Source organism: Phaenicophaeus curvirostris, chromosome 1 (genome assembly GCF_032191515.1).
Source record: "Phaenicophaeus curvirostris isolate KB17595 chromosome 1, BPBGC_Pcur_1.0, whole genome shotgun sequence".
NCBI lineage: Eukaryota > Metazoa > Chordata > Aves > Cuculiformes > Cuculidae > Phaenicophaeus > Phaenicophaeus curvirostris.
The window spans coordinates 65718303-65741129 of record NC_091392.1 but is presented as its reverse complement, the minus strand read 5'-3'; the positions used below and the strand labels follow the sequence as shown (position 1 = coordinate 65741129).

The window sequence follows — 22827 nt, the reverse complement described above, 5'->3', positions numbered from 1 at the left end:
ACCAACAGTGTATTCATAGTTTGCAGAAGCTTCTGGCCTCATATGGCTGCATTCTGGGGTGTGGACGAGTGCTACAAGAAATCTAAATGGCAGAGTAGTTGGGAAATCATATAGCTGTTAGCAACAACCGTCCTGGAAGTGGCCAGAAACAAAAGTGTTTGCTTTAGAACAGAATTCCTACTTACTGCAAATACTAAGCCACTAGTAAAAGATAATGCTCAGCTGCAAATAAAAAATAGCAAATAAGACACAGACTTGGAATAATCTCATTTGGTAGAAATGAATGATGGCCTTCTTGCAATTGTTCTGCTGAAAAGCACAAATGTCTACAAAAAGAAACTGGCCATCTGTTTCGAATGTTTCAGAATATAAGTATCTACTTGTGTTCTTCTTTGATCTGTAAGAATAATAGGAAGACAGTGATATAATCCAGTTACACCTCTGTTGTGAGCGCTTAATTCATCCCAGAGCTGAAGATTACAGATTTCCATCTGGAAATCTTAGTCTTATCATTCTGGGATCAGAAAGCACATGAACAGTGTATCAAGATCAGTTCCTTTGTGCTCACAGATATAACAGTCTTGGACAGAGAATATATTCTTCAAACTTAAAATAGTTATGAGGATAGCAAAATAATGTGTTTTTTTTAAAAAAAAAACAAGCTAGGAAAAGAACTGTTCCCAGAAACGGGGAAAGGACCAAGAGCAGAAACTGACATCATTTTAAGGACAACATTCTTCTCCAGACTGGTCCATCCCAGTCTAACAGTACTTACTGGGTAAAAGATTACATGGCACCATGGGTGTAGAATAAGAAAGAAGGTGGAAAGGCATGGTTTCCAATTGGAATGGTAAAAGATTATTCATAAAACAAAATATTAAGCATTACTTAAGATGTGCACTCCACCATAATGGGACTGTTACTCACCACAAAAGGCACTCCATTATTCCGAGTCACCTCAGCCAACAAAGAAAAGGCTATTATCTGAAAAAAGGCAAAACTTGAAAAGCCTTTAAAAGAATAGATGATTGTATGATGGCTAAACCAGGATTTTGAACTGTAATTCCTCAGAGTAGTGATCGTCACTCCATGAACTCTTTGTGCCTCCTTGTCTGAACTTGATGGCACAGGAATCTTCCAGTTTGATAATTAACAATGATGCCCACATAAGCAGGGCGCCAGAAAAGCAGAGATGGAAAGCAGGTCCTGTGATTAACTGGGATAACTGTATTCAAAGTGCTGACCTTGTAGGAATTAATTAGTTGCATCGCCTTATTTGAGTGCATCACATCAGATTTCTTACTAAAGAGTTGCCCATCTGGGAAGTGGGAGTGAGGAGACCTGGTTATCACCAGTATGACAAACCAAATCTGGCATCTTATCTCTCAGTCAGGCCAAGTGATAAAGTTAAGTAAAGTGAGATTATTTCAGGTAGCTGCCTTCACATTTTGCACAGTCTGTGTCTCTATGACAAACATAAGACATATGCTTTCAGTGTTTTTGCACACATGAATGAAGAACTGTAACGGATGTACTAAAAGGGATTATTATATGCAACACAATTATTTTGTAGATTTTTTGAGAGGGTAAGGAATGACCCTTTAGAGTACACAAGACAATAATAAAGAAGAAGAGGCAGCAGTCTAAAGAGCTTTGTTAGACATGCTGGAAGAGCAGCTCCTTGAAATGTTTAACATATGGGTTATTTTTGCTTTTTTTGGGAAGTAATAGGATTTTGGAAGGAAAAATGAGAAGTAGTAATAAATTGAATAAAATAAAAATCTAACATAATTTTGTGAACAAGTTCAAAATGAGGTATTAGAATCACCATCATTTCACTGTAACAAGACTATTTTAGACTATAATATAATAATATCACCTAGCACTTATATAGCACTTTTCCCAAGCAGAACTTCCACTTTACAAAAACTTCAGCTCATTTTACAATTAGAAAATTTGAGACAGGGAAAAAGAGAACAAGTAAGTGGTTGGAGACGATGCCAGGAAAGAATTTATCTTCTAAACTGTGGTCTAGTACTGTGTCCAGTAAATTACAGTGTAATACGAGTAAGGCATGAAAGCTTGGTGGTTTTGACCATTCTACATGACCTAACAATTAAAAAGACCATACTGAAAATAAGTTTATTTAAAAGGCTTATGAGGTCACACTGTAATAAGTGACACTACTGAGAATCTAAAGGTGTGACAGTAGGACAAGCAGCTCTCTGCATGCTGTAAGCAGAAAAAGTGTCTTGGGGAGAGTCAGTTATGTAGTGAATAAATGCCGGTGTAGCCATATGAAAATGGACCTCACTATGAATAAGATATTTACTCAGTTCAAAGAAATCAGTATATTAATCCAAGCAAAAAATAATGTAGGAAAAAAAAAATCAATATTCTCCTAAACTTAACAAGGTATGGATACTTTTAGTTCTGTAGTGATCTCAAAGAACAGTGTGGTTTGACAGCTGTAGCAAAGGTTAAATTAAGTCCTGTGATGCCCTGCTCCCAATGTCATTATTTCCACCCCTCTTACTCTACCACCACAGTAGTCACAGTTCTTCAGACTGTTGCCTGTCACCTGCTGCTCTCCTCTAAATCTGTTTGAATAGCTATGTATGCTGACTCACAACATGTCCATTCATAGTGCATTTCTTTTTGGCTGTAAAATAGAATAAATGAATACTCCCCCCACAACAAAAATGAGTTTGTGAACACTTATCCTGGGCATTCTTAGGGGTGAGACAAAATGGCTTTGCTGATACAAGGAAGAAACACATGGTTTATACTTCTGATCATTCAGTTGTTTTTTTCCATATGTCTACCACTTTCAACTTATCTGTGAGATTCAGCCATTTCCGTCACTCTTATTGCAACCCTGTTGAATACCTTTGTCCCAATAAATGTAATACAAAAAAGTAATAGAATTTCTCAAGCTCCATTACCCCTTAACAATCACAAATGGCTACTTAGAATGAGTCTGCTTTGCAAACAGTACCTTCATTAAGATGTCCTTTAGAATATTATAAGCTATAGATCAAAAAATCATTAAATATTCAAACTGAATTAATTAAACATGCTTCATATGCTTCCCCCCTATTTTAACTCTTAGGTTTAGATGACTCCTACCTATAGGCAAACTCTTGGCAAACTCAAATTACAGCATTAAAAATGTAACTTTTGGTACACAATGCATACTTTTAATCTGGCAACGTTGCAAACTACAATTTATATTGGTTTTGACCGGGAGACTATGAAATTTATTTGAATTGACTTGTTTTTCAGTTCTTAAAAATTATTCAAGTATTTTCCTGATACGACTTAAGCCTCTTTCCACTACAGTCATCACTGAAATCACTTGAAATCTTGAGAGGTGCTAAATTATGCTAGTGTCTTCAGCAGTTGACTCACAATATTTACTGCTTGTGTTAATACTAGAGTTTGACAAATTTTAAAGAAAAATGTGAGAAATAAGAGGCTTTTTGTCTTGCAATATTTTTACAGTAACATGAACTTCCCAATATTTTCACAAACTTGAAAGATCCTCCTTTTGATACAGTTCAATGCTAGCTCTTCGACCATTCCACTTTAAGTCAACTAAGCATACAATTGATTTTCAGATTTTGTTCCTGGAATTCAAGCACATCAAAACCAAATGTTTTGCTCCTTAGCAGGCATATCCGTGACTTCAGGATTCGCTGGCAACTTTTTATAGAAAATGCTTCCACAGAATGAGTTCAAAAAGCTTGTATAGTGACAGCATCTTCTGGGCTCCAACTACTACTGCAAGCCAGAATTAAAGAGTATGGGAAGAAAAATGCTCTACAACAGCATGCATACTTAAAAACACATAGACAGTATGTATAAAATACATACTAGGATAAATATCTCGATTCTCAGAGTTTCAATTTTGTTCTTCCTCTGTTGTTACCCTTAGCACTTCTACTTTGTCTTTGCTTTCTCATGTTTCCTTTAATGTGACTGTCTTTCACTCTTCCAACAGTTTTTTGTGATCCTATGCCTACTACACCCATTCAAAAAAAGCAGCCCTCCTCAGTTTTGATGGGCAGAGGTGACACAAGAAGATTTCTGAACCACACCCACACTTTCTCACATTGTGGGTAGCATCGCTGTACTCCACAAGAAAACTAGATGAACTGAATATTTCAGGAAGTTTATAGTATCACAGAATCATAGAATGGTTTGGGTTGGAAGGGACCTTAAAGATCATCCAGTTCCAAACTCCCTGCCATGGACAGGGACATGTCCCACCAGACCAGGCTGCCCATCCAACCTGGCCTTGAACACCTCCAGGGATGAGGCAGCCACAATTTCCCTGGGCAACCTGTGCCAGTGTCTCACCACCCTCATGGTGAAGAAATTCTTCCTTATGTCCAGTCTAAATCTGCCCCTCTCCAGTTTATACCCATTGTCCCTCATCCTATCACTACAAGCCTTTGTAAACAGCCCCTCCCCAGCTTTCCTGTAGCCCCTTTCAGGTACTGGAAGGCCACTATAAGGTCTCCTCAGAGCCTTCGCTTGTCCAGGCTGAACAAGTCCAACTCTCTCCACCTGTCCTCATATGGGAGGTGCTCCAGTCCTCTGATCATCCTTGTAGTCCTCCTCTGGACCCATTTCAACAGCTCCATCTCCTTCTCATGTTGAGGATTCCAGACTGGACACAATACTCCAGATGAGGTCTCACAAGAGAGGAATAGAGGGGCAGAACCACTGCTTTTGATGCAGTCGAGGATATGGCTGGCCTTCCAGGCTGCAAGCACACACTGCCAGCTCATATCAAGCTTCTTATGTATGGAAGCTTTGCTGCTTCTTTCCTGAAACAGCACATGCATGGTACATATTGACAAGGAGACACATATGCGAACACACAAATAAAATTCTGTGTGTAATAGATATCATGAAGTATATATTCACATTATTTTATATAGAAGTGAATAACCCTTTTAGCACTTGAGAAAGATAAAGGGGCATCCTTATGAGAAGCATATTGGAATACACTTAGATGTAGAGGAGGGTAGAGCTCCATCTGGGGAATTAACAGGAGACATAAGAAATTCAGACAGCAAGAAAACAAGCCTAGAGAAAATGCTGGGAAAGACAGTTTCAGGATGAAAAATGGTATTTAAACTGAACTGTAAACTGAACTGTAAACTAGCATTCACAGAAAGTACAGGAAGGGCGCATATGTTGAGAAACAGAGCTCCATTTCAGGGAATCTGTATCTGATAATGCTGTCATATACAGAACTGGCACACCTAACTATTAAATCCAGTCAATTCCAGAATGCTGGAGGGAAAAAGTGTTAAACTCCAAAACATATAAAATAATAATGTAGTTTGCTATTGTACATATTTTGATGGTCTCCATTTTATCTTCAGTATTGACCAGAGGTGATTACATCCTTGGACCTAAAGGAACTTCAAAAAACAAAGGTGTCACCAAATCCTATGCTATTAGTCACTTTTTTATCACTGTAATACATGTGTCTAATTTAACACATGCAGGTTAGGGACCGTGTAACTTACAGCACCTTCCCCTGTACAAAGAGAATAAGGACTTTTTTTAATGTACATGGAACATCATGGTAAAAGCTTGTACTTTGTTGGGAATAACTGGCTTGGGAGGCATCAATCACTTTTATGCTTTCCCCGCTGATATAGGCAAGACAATCTTGATGCTGACATGTTTCTCAGATGAGATGCATGTAAGGAAGGATGCTGGCTGCCTCATGATTTTGACTAGGATATTCTGTAACATGTTTTCCTGAGGAAAATGCCTCAAGTACAAAGGAGATAGATATTCAGTATTTAATGTGAACTATCCATTAATTCATGAAACTAAGAAAAAACATACTCTGAGCACAGTTGAATTCATAAATATATCAGCACATGGGAGAGGAAAAGAGAAAGGTCTTTCCATCAATGTTTTCTACACAGCCTCAACATTTGCTCTAGAAGGAAAATCAGAATTATTCCTACCTTCATAGTGAGCATCTTCTTCATCACTCACTTACCTGATTCAACTTACCTGTTCAATTGCTGTGTTTCAGCAGATCTTTGCAATCATTACATCTAAAACTTTTAACATCATATACTAACACACAACTATTGCAAGAGCGGTGATTCAAAAAGAATGTGAAATCAACAGTGATTGTAAATTAATGAAGCACTTTATAAATTTTTCCACTAAAGAGATTTTCTCAGTTCAACCCCCAAGGCATGAAATTCAAGTTTGACACTGCCACAGTTGGATTAAATTTTTCAGACAGTTGACTTGAAAAGAAGGATCTGAACTATACAGTCAAGACAGACATGTAAGTCTGCAGTTAATTGAGAAGTGCAAAGAAATGAGAGAGTAGTTTACTCTTTCATCAATGTTTTAAGGATCTAATATAAAGTAATAATTTTCAGAAATGCAAGGGTACAAAATTTCCATAGAAACTTTCAGAAGAGCTCCCTTTTAAATAACTGATATGGAAAAACCAAATTCTGATGAAAAACTGTGAAGGAACTCATATGAATATTTTTTCTTAGAAGGATAAGTGAAGAAAGAAAAAGTTTCATATAAGTTTTTAAAATATAGTCATCACATCTCAATCCTTTAAAACACTTTAAGTACTTCAAATAAATTTATTCTGCTTTAAAACTGCTACTACAAGGCATAATGAATCCTTTGTACAGTAGACTAATAATTGATACTTGACTTTTGTAGCTCTGTGTCAAGGCTTATGGTCAGTAAAGGATCTTCTCTTCTTTGCTAGAGAACAGGGATGAGGAGAAGGGCTCTCCCCCGTGTACTGCCTTTTCTTCTGGAAATGGAGGTTGTTGTAGAGACAATTTGATGGCAGAAAAGAGATAATTGTGGATGCAGACAGAGAGAAACAAAATGTACTTTAAATGACAAATAACTACTAATTTCTCCCCCATTGTTCCGAAAGAAAGAGGGAGATGGAAGGGAGAGGAAAAGGTTAAGGGGATATTCCTCTTTGTCTTCAAATTTATAGAAAATTTATATTCCTAGTCCAGATCAAGTATCATTTATTCTGAGCTGATAAATATCTGTGACTAGTAAGGTCAGCATGCATGGCAGCAATCTTGGCAGCAGATCTCAACATGCTTAAAACCTTGAGGAGGAACATTATCTTCAGGAGGAACATTATCTCTGAGCAAATTCTTTACTAACCAGAATCGAAAAAGCATACATAGATTTGGCTACAGTGCAAACTGCTTTGAAAAAGAATCCGACTGAAAACATTTCCTCCATGAAGTCAATGATAAATGATATGAGAGACATTTCCTGTTCTCTTGTACGCCTTAAGAGTTTGCTTTGCATAGAAACTCAATTACATGCCCTGGAAAGTTCTCTCCACCACATCACGAAACAATGACATGATGATTAGAAGAAGAAAATCACAAACTATACATAGACACATGAGAAATGCCCTCATGCAGACACAGGCAAAGGGGAAGGTGCACATCCAGGTTTCACAAAGCACACAGGAGCGAGATGCGAGAGTGACTGTCGGAAACTTTTCTATTGTCAAGAAAAGTTGATTCTCACCGTTCTGAACAAAATGGCTGAACTAAGAGCATCTGACTGGTTATGCCCAAATACCCTCCTCCTCATCCTACCGGTGCAGAGGTGGCATTGGGAGAAAAGCCCCAGAGCAGCATGGGAACGAAATAAAGAGTTGGTTAGTATTAAAAGCACATACATAAGTACAAATAGTAATACAAAGTGTTTAATTCCTTATGCTATATTCCAAGCCACCTTGAGGTTCAGCTTTCTTTGCTCTCTTGTCAGCTTTCTCAGCTTTTAAAATGTCTCTACACAAAGGGAAAGTGCAATCAGAACCTCCTCCTGCCCTCTCCTCCCCATTGCCTTTGGTCTTTGCAAGAATTTCCTTAAATGTTTAATTTTTATCTTTTCTTCACATTTTATCTTTACATTTCATCTGTGAATGCTGTGCTGCTTTCATTTGCAGGCATGTACTACAGGTACACTCTGGAAATGGCTTCATTTCACTATGGACTCGCAGTGTAGAAACAACAGATATTCTAACATTTCCTCCAAATTAAGATTAGGAAAGCCATTTAATTTGCAACACTTGCACTCTCCCTAAGAAGCTAAGAAAAAAAATTTTCCAAAAAAAATTGCAGAAAATTCAAGGCAGCTGATTTACAGTTCTTTATTTACCATCTGCAGGAGGGTATTAAATCAAGATGCAAAAGCAAGTTGCTCTAACAATAAGAATTTTCTGGCTTGTATACATTCCTTACTCTGCATTCTGATACAGACATGAAAAGAGATTTTTAAGGATCTGTTTTTGCAAGGTGAATACGTAATCAGGGTTGGGGTTTTTTTTTGCCATTTTTTTCTTGTACCTTACTCATAATTTCTGCATATCACTAGGATGGTGCTTAAAAGTCTAGACTGAGATGTCTTCTTTCAAATCTAAACAATTTCTAGATGAGCCAGAGGGCAAAGAGGAGTGCCAAACATTCCTTCACTTTGTCAAGGCAGTGATTAACGATCACTAATATTTTAATTAAACTGGAATGGATGAGATTACAACATGGGATATGCAATTATGTTGGCATTTTCTGTGCTACCCAAGGGATAGGTAATCTCTCTGCTAGTTATCAAGCACACGGCTGTGCTTTGTAAATGACACAGGAGGCTCCTCGCTGCCTTGGAGATGGTAAATTGATTTTCCTTCAGTTCACGGCCCATTGAGTTTGCGAGGGAGCAGTCTGTGCTCATTTGGCACGGAGGCTGGGATTTCCTCATGGGAAATGAAGGGAACTGCTCGTATGCAATCCATAGATCAGAAAGCTGATCCTGCAGCATGATTTCCTGCTACTGAAGACAAGAAACAGCCTTGGACACTCCACACACTGAAGCAGTAAACCTGAGTTACTAAAGTCTGAATATGTCAGACAGGACTCCAGTCTTGCATGTTAAGAGAATAACATTTCTTTCTTCCCTGTCATTGTCTGCCCCCTCTTCTCCACCCATTTAATAACAGCTTGGTACCAGGAACTGTTTGTTCACATTTCAGGGGTTTTCAAGGAAGCCGACACAACAGCAACAGCCAGTTCTGGTTTATAACTGCAGCTCTGTAAGGCTATTTTTGCTCGAAGGTACTGCAAGTATGTCAGGGAAAATTACATAGAACTCAAAATAATCAGACCCCATAGCAAAAATTACTTTAAAAGCAAAATAGAGAGACACATTACCTGGTCAGGGGAGGGTTTGTGGTTGGTTTGGTTGGAATGAGATGAGGATTTGAGGTGGTCATCCTCGTAGTTGTCAGCCATCAGCTTCATACGGTTCTGAGTCTATTCAAAAAAACCCAAAAGAATAACTTCAGTCTACCTTCTAATGTGATCATAGAGACTAAAGGGAATAGTGTATTTTATGCTATCCTATATATCCAAAATTCATACATGGAAAAAAATACACATGTATAAAACAGTAGTTGGTATTACTCTAGAGAACTGGTAAAAGCAGGGAGACTTATTCTAGCTACTTCACTTTGAGGATAAAGTTAGTTTTGCGGTTAAGAGGCTCATCTGAGTTGCACCACTCAACCTTGTGCTGTACATATGTGCACAAAGAAACTAATTTCTTCTTATAGAAGCTCAAACACCAATCTGGAGAGCAATTAAATGAAAACATCAGTTAAATTTAGCTAAGTCATTTAAAAAATATCAATTAAAAAAAGTAAACAAGCTGAAAACAGGAATGCAGAAGATGATAGCTTACTACTTAAAAAAGTCCACCCAGGTTCAACAAGCAAATCAGTTTTCAACTGATAAACCAAAGAGCAGTAAAATTCTGAGACTGGTCAGAAAAATGTGAATTGTAAAAAAGTCTTCAGGTAAGAAAATTAAAAATTAATAAATATGTCTTTGGGAAGAAAAGATGACATAATAAAGATGTATAAAATTAGAAACTGCATACAATTAAGCAAAGAATTAACAAAACATGAATCAAGTTTCTTAGCATGTTGTTAACTTTTCTTCAGCTTCTCAGGAAATTTCAAGATCCAGAGGATACACAATTTTTTAAAACACGAAATGTAAAATAAATTGTGTAAGACTAAATGAAATCCTTTCCTTCCAACTGAAATGAACATTAAAATATACTACATGACAAAGGTCAGTGTTAGTGACATAAAGCCCATTCAACATACTAACCTGAAATGAGGTCCCCGAGCACCTACACACACACAAGGAAAGAAATCGACTTGGGAAAAATGTCCAACCCACACAGCAGGGCTTACAAGGGCCATTCAGGCAGCAATGTCACCATCCTGGAGGTGTTTAAAAGGCGGGTGGATGCGGTGCTTGGGGGCATGATTTAGTAGTAGACAGGTATCTCTAAATTATTATCCAACCTAATGATTCTATGATTCAATGACACTCCAGAAACAGCCTAGAGGGGAGTACGAAAGACAGTTGGGTCTAGGGTCTTGCAAAGCAAACTGTCACCCCTATGTCAGCTGCTTCACATTTCAAACTGTCTGTGTGCCACTGTTATCGGGCACTCACGCCTGGAGCAGAACCAAAATGGAGTGATGGCACCTCTCCTCCCAGCTCATAACACAGACAAAGCCTCATTCTGAGATTTGTGAAATCCTTATATTCCAAAAAAATAAAAAGGCTAGCCAGACCTATGTTACATATGATACATGGTTGGACTCGATGACCCAGTGGGTCTCTTCCAACCTGGTTATTCTATGATTCTATGATTCTATGGTAAATTATGTACAGCTAGACAAATTAAACCAACAGAGATGCACTAAAACTAAATGTCTTAAATGAAAGCTCAAAGCTCACCGCAAAAAAGGCAGCTGTTGATTTAATCCCTTCATAACTGCATCATTTCTCACTGAAAACTGTAATTTTAATGAGCATCTTGAGGCTAGAGAATGCAGATTCTACTTAACAATACTCAGACCATTACAGAGAAGGTCCAGGGTTTGAATCTGGATTTGATTTTATTTTGGACTGATTTAACCAAAGCTAATAGTAAACTGAGATTAAGCAATAAGCAATTTAATCATGCAAAATCTTCATATTGTTTGCTCTGTTTTGTCAAACCAGTTTGAAATTCCAAGTCTGACTCATCATTCATAAATCACTACTTGAAACATACTACATTAATACTTAAACACTCAGTTTATTGTAAAGGCGTTTTCTCCATATTCATTATTTTATTATACTTAAATTTGGCTCTTTGTAACAACTTCTTCTTTGCAATGACAGCTACTGATTTTAAATTATTTCCCATTTCTTTGGAAATTTTTGGTTCTGATAATAAATAATTCTTCTTACATGACTTTCAGCTTGCATGTGGAAAAATCTGTTAAAAAGGCAGAATATTAGAGCAGCACATTAACTTCTTTGAGAGAAAAACTAGCACTTCACAGAGAGAGGCAGCATGTTTTATGATACTACACGACTAAAAAATACGTTGGTGTTAATACGGGAAGAGAAGAATATAAAGATCTAAAGACTTAAAACACAGTAGCCCTCACAGAAAATTCTGAAGTGGAATTAAAAAGGTTGTGTACTTCTGCCTCTTCAAGTAGAATAACTAACTATTGATACTTGGCAGGAGGTATGAGAAGAGGCTGAGAGAACTGGGCTTGTTTAGCCTGAAAAAGAAGAGGCTTCTTTAATTACGCAGTAGGAGGAAAAGGAGAAGATGAAGCCACACTCTTCCTGCAGGACACAGGATGAGACAACAGATGTAAATTGTAATGCAGAAAATTCTTGTAAGAGAACAGGATAATTCTTTTCATAATGAGGCTGATCAAACACCCGAACACACCGCCAAGAGTCTGCGGCATCTTCATCCTTGCAGACATTGAAAATGCAACTGGACAAGGCCTTGAGCAGGCAGCTCTAGTTAGCGAAACTCTCAGCAGGTAATTGGATGCAGAAGTCCTCTCCAATCTAAAAGATGCTGCAATTCTTATTATTTGGGCTTATAATCTTCAGATAATTTTATAGCTATGAAGGCAGGAGTTCTCAAAAAAAGAGGGAACTAAGTTCCAAAATTACTCCTAGTTGCTAAATATGATTTAGCTGCTTAGCTTCATCAGAGCCCTTTGAACATTTTAACTCAGAACAATCTCTGCAGCATCACGATAGCAACAATTATACAGGATCAGTTCATTTGAAGGACATTTTCTATTTGCCCTTCTTAATCCAAGGTGACCTTCCACTGTTTCTGCTGTTAATCTATGAGTATATCTTTGTGATATACAAGTCTTTGCAAGAAAACACCAAAATCAGTACTGTAATTTCCCTACAGGAACTGATTTGCACATGTATCATTGGAAATATGCAAAAATCAAGAGGTGGAAGAATCACAGAATCATTGAAACATAAAGGTTGGAAAAGACCTCTAAGATCATCATGTACAACTGCCAGCCCAGCACCTCCATGCCTACCAAACCACGTCATGAAGTGCCACATGTACATGCTTCTTGAACACCTCCAGGGGTGGAGACTCCCCTGCTTCCCCGGGCAGCCTGTTCCAATGCTTCACTTTTCTCACACCCAGTACAAATCTCCCCTGGTGCAACTTGAGGTTATTAGCTTTCATCCTATCACTTGTTACTTGAGAGAAAGAAGGGAGTAAAGCAGTGTATTTCCTTACAGACATCACTAAAAATTATTTTCCAACATTAAAATTCCAAGCAGTGTTGAGAATAGAATAGAACAGAAGATATCATATATTATAATAGTATTTTTCTAGTTCTCTTTATGTCAAATATGGAGTTAAAAAGCTTCTGTTTAGGACAGGAATGTTAGCTGATGAACTTCTGTTATGAAATCTTCAAAATATATGATCTCAGTTTCTCTCCTATCACTCCTCTTCAGGAAAAATGTTCAAAAGGGTGGAAATTTCTAGAACATATGGCTGTTGCAATGCTTTATAAACAAATAGTTTACTTTATTGTGGGGAACCACTCCAACATCCTGCAGTCCAGAACTGCTTTGTCATGGTGCTGTTATACAGTCCTGTCCCACCTTATGAGGTTATGGCTTAGATCCTAGGGCAAACATTTCTACATCACTGTAAAAAGTATGAACAACAAAGTGGTTTAACCACTACATCCTGTGAGAAAATAAATGGGCAGTGCAGACAAATCAGTTGTGTCAGGAATGCTTTTGTCTAAAACCTCCAGAGCATGTAAGCAAAACTGGATGTCAGATCCAAATTTTGCTTAAAAAATACGATAAGCCATTACAGGTACCTTCTTCATGCATGTGCAAATAAAATGCTATAATGAAAAAAACATGACAAAACTCCCCAAGTCAAAAGGTTTCTTAATTTTTTTTGCCAGAACTTTACTTTTTTTTTTTTTGACATAACAGATTTCATAACCTTATTCCTTAGCCTCCCATCACCCCAGCCCATAACTTGTCAAAGCCTTTAAGAACACTCTTTAGTCTCCCAATAATCACCAAACAAAAGAACAGTTCCAAACCCTTTAGACTACTGTCAATCCTCAAAACTTCTCAAGAGCCATGGCACACTCTTAGGCTCCTAACTAAAAGACAAGAATGACTGTGGAGAACTTGCCATAAGAGTTCCACAGACCAGAGTCTGTGAACAACAGGTCTAAAGCACAACATTTGCAACGGTATCATATTTAAAAAAACCCTCAACTTCCTGCAGTTATATATTAGACTATACTCTAGTACTACCAGATCTTGCCCACTGTTCTGGTTTGGGCTAAAGCAGAACATATTGTCTGACTTTTCAGCTAAGTCTCTTTCAAAACTTCAGCTGCTTAAGAGTACTAAACCAGTTCTTCAGACAGTGGCTATCTCTAGAAGTGATAAGCCAGATGGTTATCACCAAGGTAACAGGCCACCCGTGTGCAAAGAGGCCACTGTTCACACCTATTCCTCTGTAAATTAAGACCATCCTAGAGCTGGTAGTGGAGTTCCACTTGCTGGGAGGAGCAGACAGGACAGGCAACCCAAACCTGACCAACAAAGTATTCCATAAATGCCATAATATATATAAAAGCTTAGAGACCACAAAGGTCATCCCTCTTCATGGAGGACCTCACCTGAATGTCTGTGCTTAAATCCCTCTATGTATTCCTGACTCCAGTTCCTGAGTCCGGCTCCTGCATGCCATCAAGTCCAGTATGGGACCTTCCCTGTGCCTGTTCTCAAGTGTCAGTGGTGACGTATGGTCATCAGGGGAGTCTGGTTTTGTACATATTTTATTATTCCTTTATAATTATCTTCCTTTTTATTATTATTCACAGAATCACTAGGTTGGAAAAGACCACAGGATCATCTAGTCCAACCATATTGTTTCATTAAAGATGTTTTAGAGTTAGTTTCCAAGCTGCAATTCTCTCATTTTCTCATTTCCCTTCTCCCTTTCCTGTGAGGGCGGAATTCGGACTAAAAGCTACCCAGTTTAGTTACTGACCTGGCCGTGTGTGTGTGCTAAACCAGGACACACTCCCTCCCTTTCTCCCCCTCCCCCCCCGAAATCCTGCAATTGTCCTTTGCCTCACTGATACATTTATGCTTAATGTCAGTTTTTTTGCTTTTCATTATTTAACCCTGGCCTCTGCTCTATCCCTTGTACAGCAGAAAGTTATATTAAAAGGAGAAAACATGAGATAAACTTCTAATAATAAATGTGAATGGTCAGCATAGCACTTTTTTCAAACATGCTCTTTTATTGTTTCAAGGTCCTGCAGGGATTTCACTGTATTTTCACAAGGCTTTTCCTAGCCATCATATAGTTTATTACTGCCTGTATTCTATAATCAGTAAATGTTTGGGTAAATAAGGAAATTACCGTGGAGCAGACTATTTCTAATGCAGGCAACACCTGAAAACTTTCATTTCAAACAGCACATGTATAATACTTAAGCTGCCAAAACTGCAGCCATGGTGATTTTTGTTTAAGAATCCCTAATTTCCTAAGAATTCCTAATTTCCTCCTTCGTGGATGTACTGCTTCAAAGCGCACTCTCACCTGTTCGTTCCTAAGAGTAAGTTATTTTATGTTCACTGCAGGCTACACTGTTAGCTTGTTTGTGCACCTCCACCCTGAAGACCAAATGAATAGGTTTCATCACAGTTAAATTATTACATGAGAGAAAACAGAACTGATGCCAATCCACAAAGTGTAGCGGAGACTCAGAGACATAATCTGGAATATTGCTGGTAAATCCTAGAGGAGTGCTGCCCAGGTTTGACAAACTTTTTATAGTAGAATTCCACATATAAATTTGAAACTCACAGATTTAACTACATACAGTTTTTATAGTATATTTTAGAGAATGTTTTTATTTGAAAGTTTGCACTAAATTGTATGTCATAAAGAGTATACATACTTTTCTTAAGCATTTCTGCAGGATAGCTGGAGTTCTGGTAACCATTACCCTAGCAAGTTTTTGAAACCAAATTTATTCACAGGAATCACACATTTCTGTATCTCTAGACAAGACCCCTAAAAAACAGCAGATACTAGCTCATAAGCTGTGCATTCTCTGTATTAATCTAGTCTACTTCATGCTCCCATTGCAGTAACTTATCAGAAGAGTTCACATCAAATCTGTTTCTTCACCATGCAACACAGCAGAAACCATGACATCTGTGACTACTTTGTCATTTTCTGTAAAATATTTGAGTAGGGTAATTTCTGGCTTTACTCACCAGTCTAAACAGGCTTTATTAATCCTTTAATGTGGAGTTTAAAAAGCCCCACATTAAGTAAACATTAATATAATGACTGTACTTGTGACAAATGGATATGTGGTGGAGACAGCGTGGCAGAGTTAGAGGAGTCATCCCACTTCAATTGAGTTGAATATCTCACTGGAAGCACACACATGCAAATGTAACAGTTTAGAAACCTTTTTGCTACTAATAATACAGAAATATAAAGGAGAAACTCAGGCAATTTTTTTTTCCTAAATTGTGTGTCAAATTCAGTAAGTCTGAAAATCATGCTGTTGCAAAGATTTTCAGGTAGTGCTTTTCTATTTGCTGAAAACATGCATTGAGAGACACTCTCTGTAAATATTCAGTTAGCTCCCTGCTGTAATTTGGCTGTTGGAAACAAAGATTAGAATGTGTAACTACCATAAGTATATCTGCCTTGAATATACACCTACCTTGACCCCTTCAGTGTCACTGAAAGATCATTTCAATTATTTTACTCTATGCCCCTTCCCATTAATGAAATGTAATGATCCAGAAGACATTTTTTCAAATTTCTAAAGAGATGGTACAAACTGAGGTGTCTTTTTTTGTTTGTAAGGTTTAAAAGGCACATCATCACTTAGGTTTGGCTTTCCTTTTTGCAATGTTAACGACTAGCAATTGAGATTCCCTTTAGCAGCAAACAAAAATAATATTCAGCTGCACAAATTAAAACCGTTCTTATTACTACATCCTGGAGCCTTTGTTTTTGTGAGCCCAATGAAGACCATGCACAGCGTGCAGCTGCTGGGGTTCGTCAAAGCCTGAAGGATTTAACACAGATTCTACCTGAGACAGAGGCTTCTGCACGGACTGTTGGCAATGTTACAACTATGCTACATTATAAAAAGAAAGACTTTATCAGCCTGGTTAATGGTTTTATTTTTCTATTTACCTCCCCACGTATGATAATTACAGAGAAACTTCATTCTGGAGAATTCATATTCAAAAACCTTTGAACTGAACTAAAGGAGGCTGATCATCTAGATATGGAGTTTTCTGTGAGGCTTGGCACGTGTAGATGTATGAGGACAGATTTAAAAAACAAACTTTGAACTTAAATTTTCCCTGTACAGGAATGTGTCTCTTGGAAAGTTATTAGTTCGTTGGGAGATGAATAAATAATTAATTATGCATTTGCTTGATGACACAGTATATTGAAATCTATTGCTATGATCCCTCTGTAAAGAAAAGCAGTGACACAAAAGCCAATCCAAATCAGATCTCGTGTTTGGTATTCCTTACTGTGTTATACCACAAGAACATTATAGTATGTGTTCCTTTAGCTTTCTTGTACTTTCTTTAGAGGTACCTCAAGCTGTGTTTAGTACCAAGCGAACAGTGGTAAAAGAACTGCCTTTCTCAATAATTTGTATCACAAGAGGTGGAATATTCCCAGTCCCAGACTTACAAAGAAACTAAAACAAAATAAAAATCTTTCCTTCTCTTATGGTTAACTACTCAGGAACAAACCAAGTACATTAGTTCTTTGGCACCTTTCCATTCCATGTAAGGGTCTTAGGCAGAAATACCATTAAGGTGTGTTTTTCTGTATCTCAAAGATGTCTGAGCAGAGTCTGGAGTCTAAGAACATTTACCACCATATTGCAAACCTAATTTATACTGTCTGGGTGGCCTATGCATCAAAAAATTTCAGGCAGGATCAAAAGGACAAATGGTATCCTGTGACAACATCCTCAAGGAATCCTGAATCCCTCACACTACACAAAACCATAGAAAGTATTTATTGAAATTGATCTGAAGGCAGCAACAGAAAGCAAAATGAATTGCTGTTTTAATTCTTAAGATGAAATAAGGAAACTGGTTATATTCATATTCCAGTAGTGAGCACATAAAGCGTCTGGACTCTAGGGTTGATGTAAGTAGGTAGGGTTTTCTTCTGTTATGAGCCTGCTCTATGGTGCAGTTTGTTAAGGCAAGTCTGATCGCGGTTTCACACCATGGCAGAGAGGGCCTTACTGCAGAATTTTCTGCCAGAGAATATAAGATCAGTATCCTTTACTGACACGTGCCCTGGAAGTAGAAAAGATTAATTTATTTAAATTAACTTAACAGCAACAGTTTTTTGCCAAATCATGATGCTACATCCATTCTCGATCTATTATGCTGTCTTCATTACTCCTTTCATCAGTTAAGAACTGATGTCTTTTGCAGACAGCATGGCTACCCATGAAGAGCACAGGAGCACACTTCACTACCCATTTCATGCTGGCTAATGAAATCTGCATGCTTTGGATTTGTCTCCTACATCTTCTAAGCATGGCCTTCAACCCTGTAATAATCTCTTCCTCCAGACCGCCTCCCCCATGGTGTCTCCAGGCAAGAGTCAGCTGGGACCGGTGTGAAAGTATGTATGTTCCGAATGGCCAGCCATATGCGTGTGCTACAGCCAAACAAAATATATCATGGCTCAATTCTTCTTGTCTTTCCCTGTGTGGGAGCATTACTTCAGGCTTTTTTCTCCTCTACCCAGCTGTGGATGTTAATTAAGTTCCTATAAGTTATACGATCTTTGCAACTTCTTTCCCTCTGTCAAATTTGGTTGAAAACGGTCAATAAATTGAAAAGTTATTTGGTGGGAACTACAGCTCAGCTAAGGAGATGGATAGAGCTGTCATTTAAACTCTTCTTAGGAGGACTTCAGGATAAAAGCTGGTCCAAACTAGCATGTTTTGTCCAAGATGTAAGAATTTGGATGTAGTCTCTCAATATGTCCTTGCAATAAATGTTACACAGAAGTGGAGTTTTCCAATACTGCGCTCCATGCCTTTCTTTAAGATTCTGGGAGGCCTAATCACTATAAATTCTGAACTGAACAGCAGCAAACGTCTCATGTTTAGTTCATCTGCCTGGTGAATGTTTAATATATACAGTTTATTCAGTCTCTTTAACCTACTTTGATATACACCACAAACGACAACTCACTTGAATTAAGAAGACAAATGCTACTTGTATAATAATATAAAAAGAACTACCAGTCTTCGTCATGGTCCTCACTTCTCAAACTATTGAAAACTCCCAAGTATAATACTTCTCTTGCTCATTTTTCCCCTCTCATGGTGTGTTTCTGTGTCCAAAGTAAAAATTCTATCTTATATTTCATCAATTGAGAGAAAAACGACAAAAAAGCATTGAGAAAACAAGCTGAGGTGCATTTTGGAGCATGAACACTCCTAACAACTTTGATAGCTTGGTGATAACTTTTTCCAAAGCAAAATGTAAAAGATATCCCAGATATGTTGAGGCTGGAAATTCATTCCAACATTATAAGGATCCCGTGATTACTTTAAACTTGTGCAATTAAGCATCAACATTAAGCACGAGCAATAAGGTTAGTCTTATAAAATGTATAAATACCCAAAGGCAAGCCTTCTGAATTATGTGCATGGTATCCCAAAGATCAGGCAAGTATTTCTATCAAAAACAGAAAAAGCTTTGTTTGACAGAGCTTACAGGTCTCCTTCTGTTTTGTTACAACTATTTATTTGACAATTCTCCTTCCCTTTTCAGTGCAGCTTCACTCTACACCCTGCTTACCTTACTCTCTTCTACCATACTGTCTTTTCTTCATTGATTCTCCTTACTCTTTACCAAAGTAAATCTGCTTGCTTATGCTCAGCAAAGCTGCCTGTGTAACACAACTGCTTTAGTCACTCTGCTTTTGTCTCTTAGTCTTTCTCCTAGTCTCAAATCAGAAACTTTCTCAGTCAAGCAATACCTATGCGAACTGACTAGCAAAATCTCATGTATGAATTTATACACAAGATGCATCCTACTGTAAAATCTTACAACCCAGGCATGGTCCCCTGCTTCGACAACATAATTTTGTAGGCCATCTGCTCACATATATCTACATACGTCTTTCCTAGTTGATATAATTTGGAAGTTTTCAAATCTTTGTCTATTGTGACTGTGTCTTTACAACAAATACAGCAAAATAAACCCTTTATGCAGCTATTTTTATTTTTGGAAAGTATATATCAGACTTTTTACCCCTTTAAGGCTTATATATTTTTATTATTACATGACTCACCAGTTCAATTGCATTTGCCTGCAGCTTCAAAGAGCTGTTAGTAGCAATCCCCCCTCTATACATGCTGTTCTTGGCAAAAAGAAGTAGTTATGTACAGATACAGATTTCTGGATGCTAAAGCGATGTGAGCTGCTCAGTATCATCTCAACACAGATGGTTTGTAACTGCCCAGAACCCAGCTCTGGGTGTATACACGAATGTGTCTGTGTCTACATGATATAAACAGTGTTGATAGCAACTCTTTAAAAAAACACACCAAAACCTCAAGACTATTTATGCTTGTTCTGAAATTAATTTAAAAAGCTGTTGCGTATAAAAGAAAAAGAAAACCAATATTATTCTTTTTCTACCTCGCTTTCATCTTTGAATCTAGGGAAAATTCTCCACGGTAACTGCTGGAGGGAAGAGTTGAAAGGGCATTTCCTTTGACAACCAACAGAGCTTTGCTACCCCAAACTAAATTAAAGCTAAGAATTTTCTTTGTATGGCCAATTATTAGGGTTGACATCCATGTATAACAGCGCTGCCTCATAAGATCCATAGAAACACACAGACATTACATTCCTGTCTGTCCACACCATCTGTGCGTGTGGTCCACAGACACAGGATTCCTGTCCATCTACACTGTCCCTGTGTTTGGTCACAGAGGCAGGATTCCTGCCCAAGCACACAGCAGCACATGTGTAATACAGAGCCAGACAGATGAGTCCTGTCCATCTTCCCTGCTCTTGCATGCAGTACATAAGCAAGGGGAATCACAACAAACCAATACCTCTTTTTCGTTCCTGTTCTTCCTACAGAAGTTGATATTCCTATTTAGTCTGCATCAAAGCTTAAATAACAGTATTAGCTTGAAAGACTGAAGAAGCATTTAGGTTTTGTACTGTTATTTGTTCCAGTATTATCCTTACCAAGGAAATAAATTGGTTTCCTTTCTTGGCATGCAATATGTAGAGATGTACCAGTTTGGTTAAATAAATTTCTTGAAGGTGTCTGCATTTCAGACAGCATTCCTGTCATTGCCTGCTTTGTTCCTCATCTATTGTCTTTCTGTGGTTTCCATTCTATTATGCCTTCGCATATGAGTAGAGGCCCACCCAACAGGCACCATAAAGCACGCTGTAAAGCCTGGAAAAAAATCCTAGAAAATTCTGTGCCCACTGTAGAACTGCCAGAAGAAAAACAGTTTGTGGAATAAGATGAAGGAACAGCCAGTCTTATACCTCCCGTGTTTTAACAATCTTTTTACTGCAAAGTCATTAAACTTAGGTAGGAGATGTCTCATGTTAAAGAGCTGTGACAAAGCCGAGAAATAAATACAAATTAATAAACAGAAGGACAAGGGCAACCTCAGCTGCTTTCTTTGCAACAAGAAGACCTAGGAGATAACAAGGAAGTCTTAATCCTTTTTAAACCTTTTTGTATCATAGAAAAGATTGCTGGCTGACAATGGAGAATGACTACCTAGTTGTAGTAACCGTGAAAGACAGTGAAAGAGGAGGAAGAGACATTAAGAAATTTCTCATCATCTGATAGCAATGAAAAGGACAGAAATGGACCATAAGGAACTTGTCTTAATCAGAATTTCCCAGTCTGTGGATCCTTGCCACCAAATCTGCAATTCCCTTTTTTCCAGTCCAGAAGAACGTACTGATATTTTGCTTGTCTCTCTATGAGGTATGGAAGAGACTTGAAAGGCACACAAAATGAAGATCTGTGCATATAAATAAACGTATTTCCCTTTAAAAAAAAAACCCCAAAATAAGAAGGTAAAGTACTTATTACTTCCATAGAGCAAATAAACCCTTGCAATCTTCCAAGTTTTAAACAACTTATATGTGTGTATGTTCTTAAGGAACACTATATTCCTTTTATTATTTTTTCAACACCATTAATGTTAGCAGTTGGCAGAAATTTCGGTTGCTAGCTGTAACAAAGGAGGCAACGCCAAGGTTATACGTGCTAGTGTTTTGGAGATGGAGGGCACATTGGCTTGGTATCGAAAATTACAGTTACTTTTTGAGCTAAGCAAAACAAGTGGGAAGAGTAATTTCTTAAACTATTCAAAAGATAAAAGTGAATATTTTAAAAAAGTTAAGTTTCCTCGCCAAATAAAAATTCTACTGTAAAGAACAAGAGATAACTAGGGTGTTCAGATCCTAAGAACAACTTAGTCCTAGTTAACTTTGAGAGCTTGTCTGAGAGATCCATTTACTTGTTGTTTACTCAACTACAGGAAATATTTGTACTCACACTAGGAAAGACAGGAATTGGTGGTAAACAGAAAGAAAGAGAACAAAAGACTAAGTTCTGTGACTAAAGTTGTGCTCAAACAAACAGAACAAAACCCCTAATAAAATGCAACAGGGCTATATTTGAGACAAAAGGTGATTACTTCCCCCAGGCACCAGTACTGTGATCAGAATTTAATACATATTTGGAGATTAAAGCTTGATGCAAAGTGAGAGAGTGATACTAACTTACAATATTGACAACCTAAAATTGTGTAACATGTTATTGTAAAGGTAAATTTACTCATATTTAAAACCGAGGGTGCTTGTCCACCTCATTGATCTTATATCCATACGACAGATGATTGATTATGCCAAAAAAAATCAGACAGCAATCTTTTGATAACTAAGTCTGAGACTTGTTTTTTCTTTATGCACAGTCTTGGACTAAACTCTAAAAGCATTTTTTGGTTATGAAAAGACTCTAACCTTTGGTACCATATTGAAGGCAAGGAAGTAGAGACACAAACCATTCCTTTATTTTGTGTTCAATATTACTCTGCTGTTCCGAGACAGCAGACAACAATTGCCCTAAAGATGATCTGTCAAAATCACCACCCTGCATTTGACAGCATCGTTTACAGATCCCCATTCAAGGGAGGGACCAGAAGCAACCTTCTCACCTTTACCTTTCAGGGTTGGCAGCTGCTACAGCTGCCCAAGTTAGTAGCCAGCAGAGAAATTGCCATCCTCTCCC

The 22827-nt window shown here is 37.7% G+C and overlaps 1 protein-coding gene across 11 annotated transcripts in view; it reads right to left on the bottom strand.

Moving 5' to 3' along the window:
• ERC1 (ELKS/RAB6-interacting/CAST family member 1) overlaps nucleotides 1-22827 on the bottom strand; it is a 306998-nt gene that overhangs the window by 27731 nt on the left and 256440 nt on the right. For 7 of the 11 annotated variants that reach the window (XM_069860869.1, XM_069860924.1, XM_069860880.1 and 4 more), the window contains one exon: nucleotides 9261-9362. In XM_069860869.1, coding sequence (XP_069716970.1) covers nucleotides 9261-9362 — 102 coding nt within the window. Of the gene's footprint in view, nucleotides 1-7581; nucleotides 7649-9260; nucleotides 9363-22827 lie in introns of all 11 variants that reach the window. The other 4 variants (XM_069860940.1, XM_069860949.1, XM_069860933.1 and 1 more) reach the window with 1 other exon arrangement.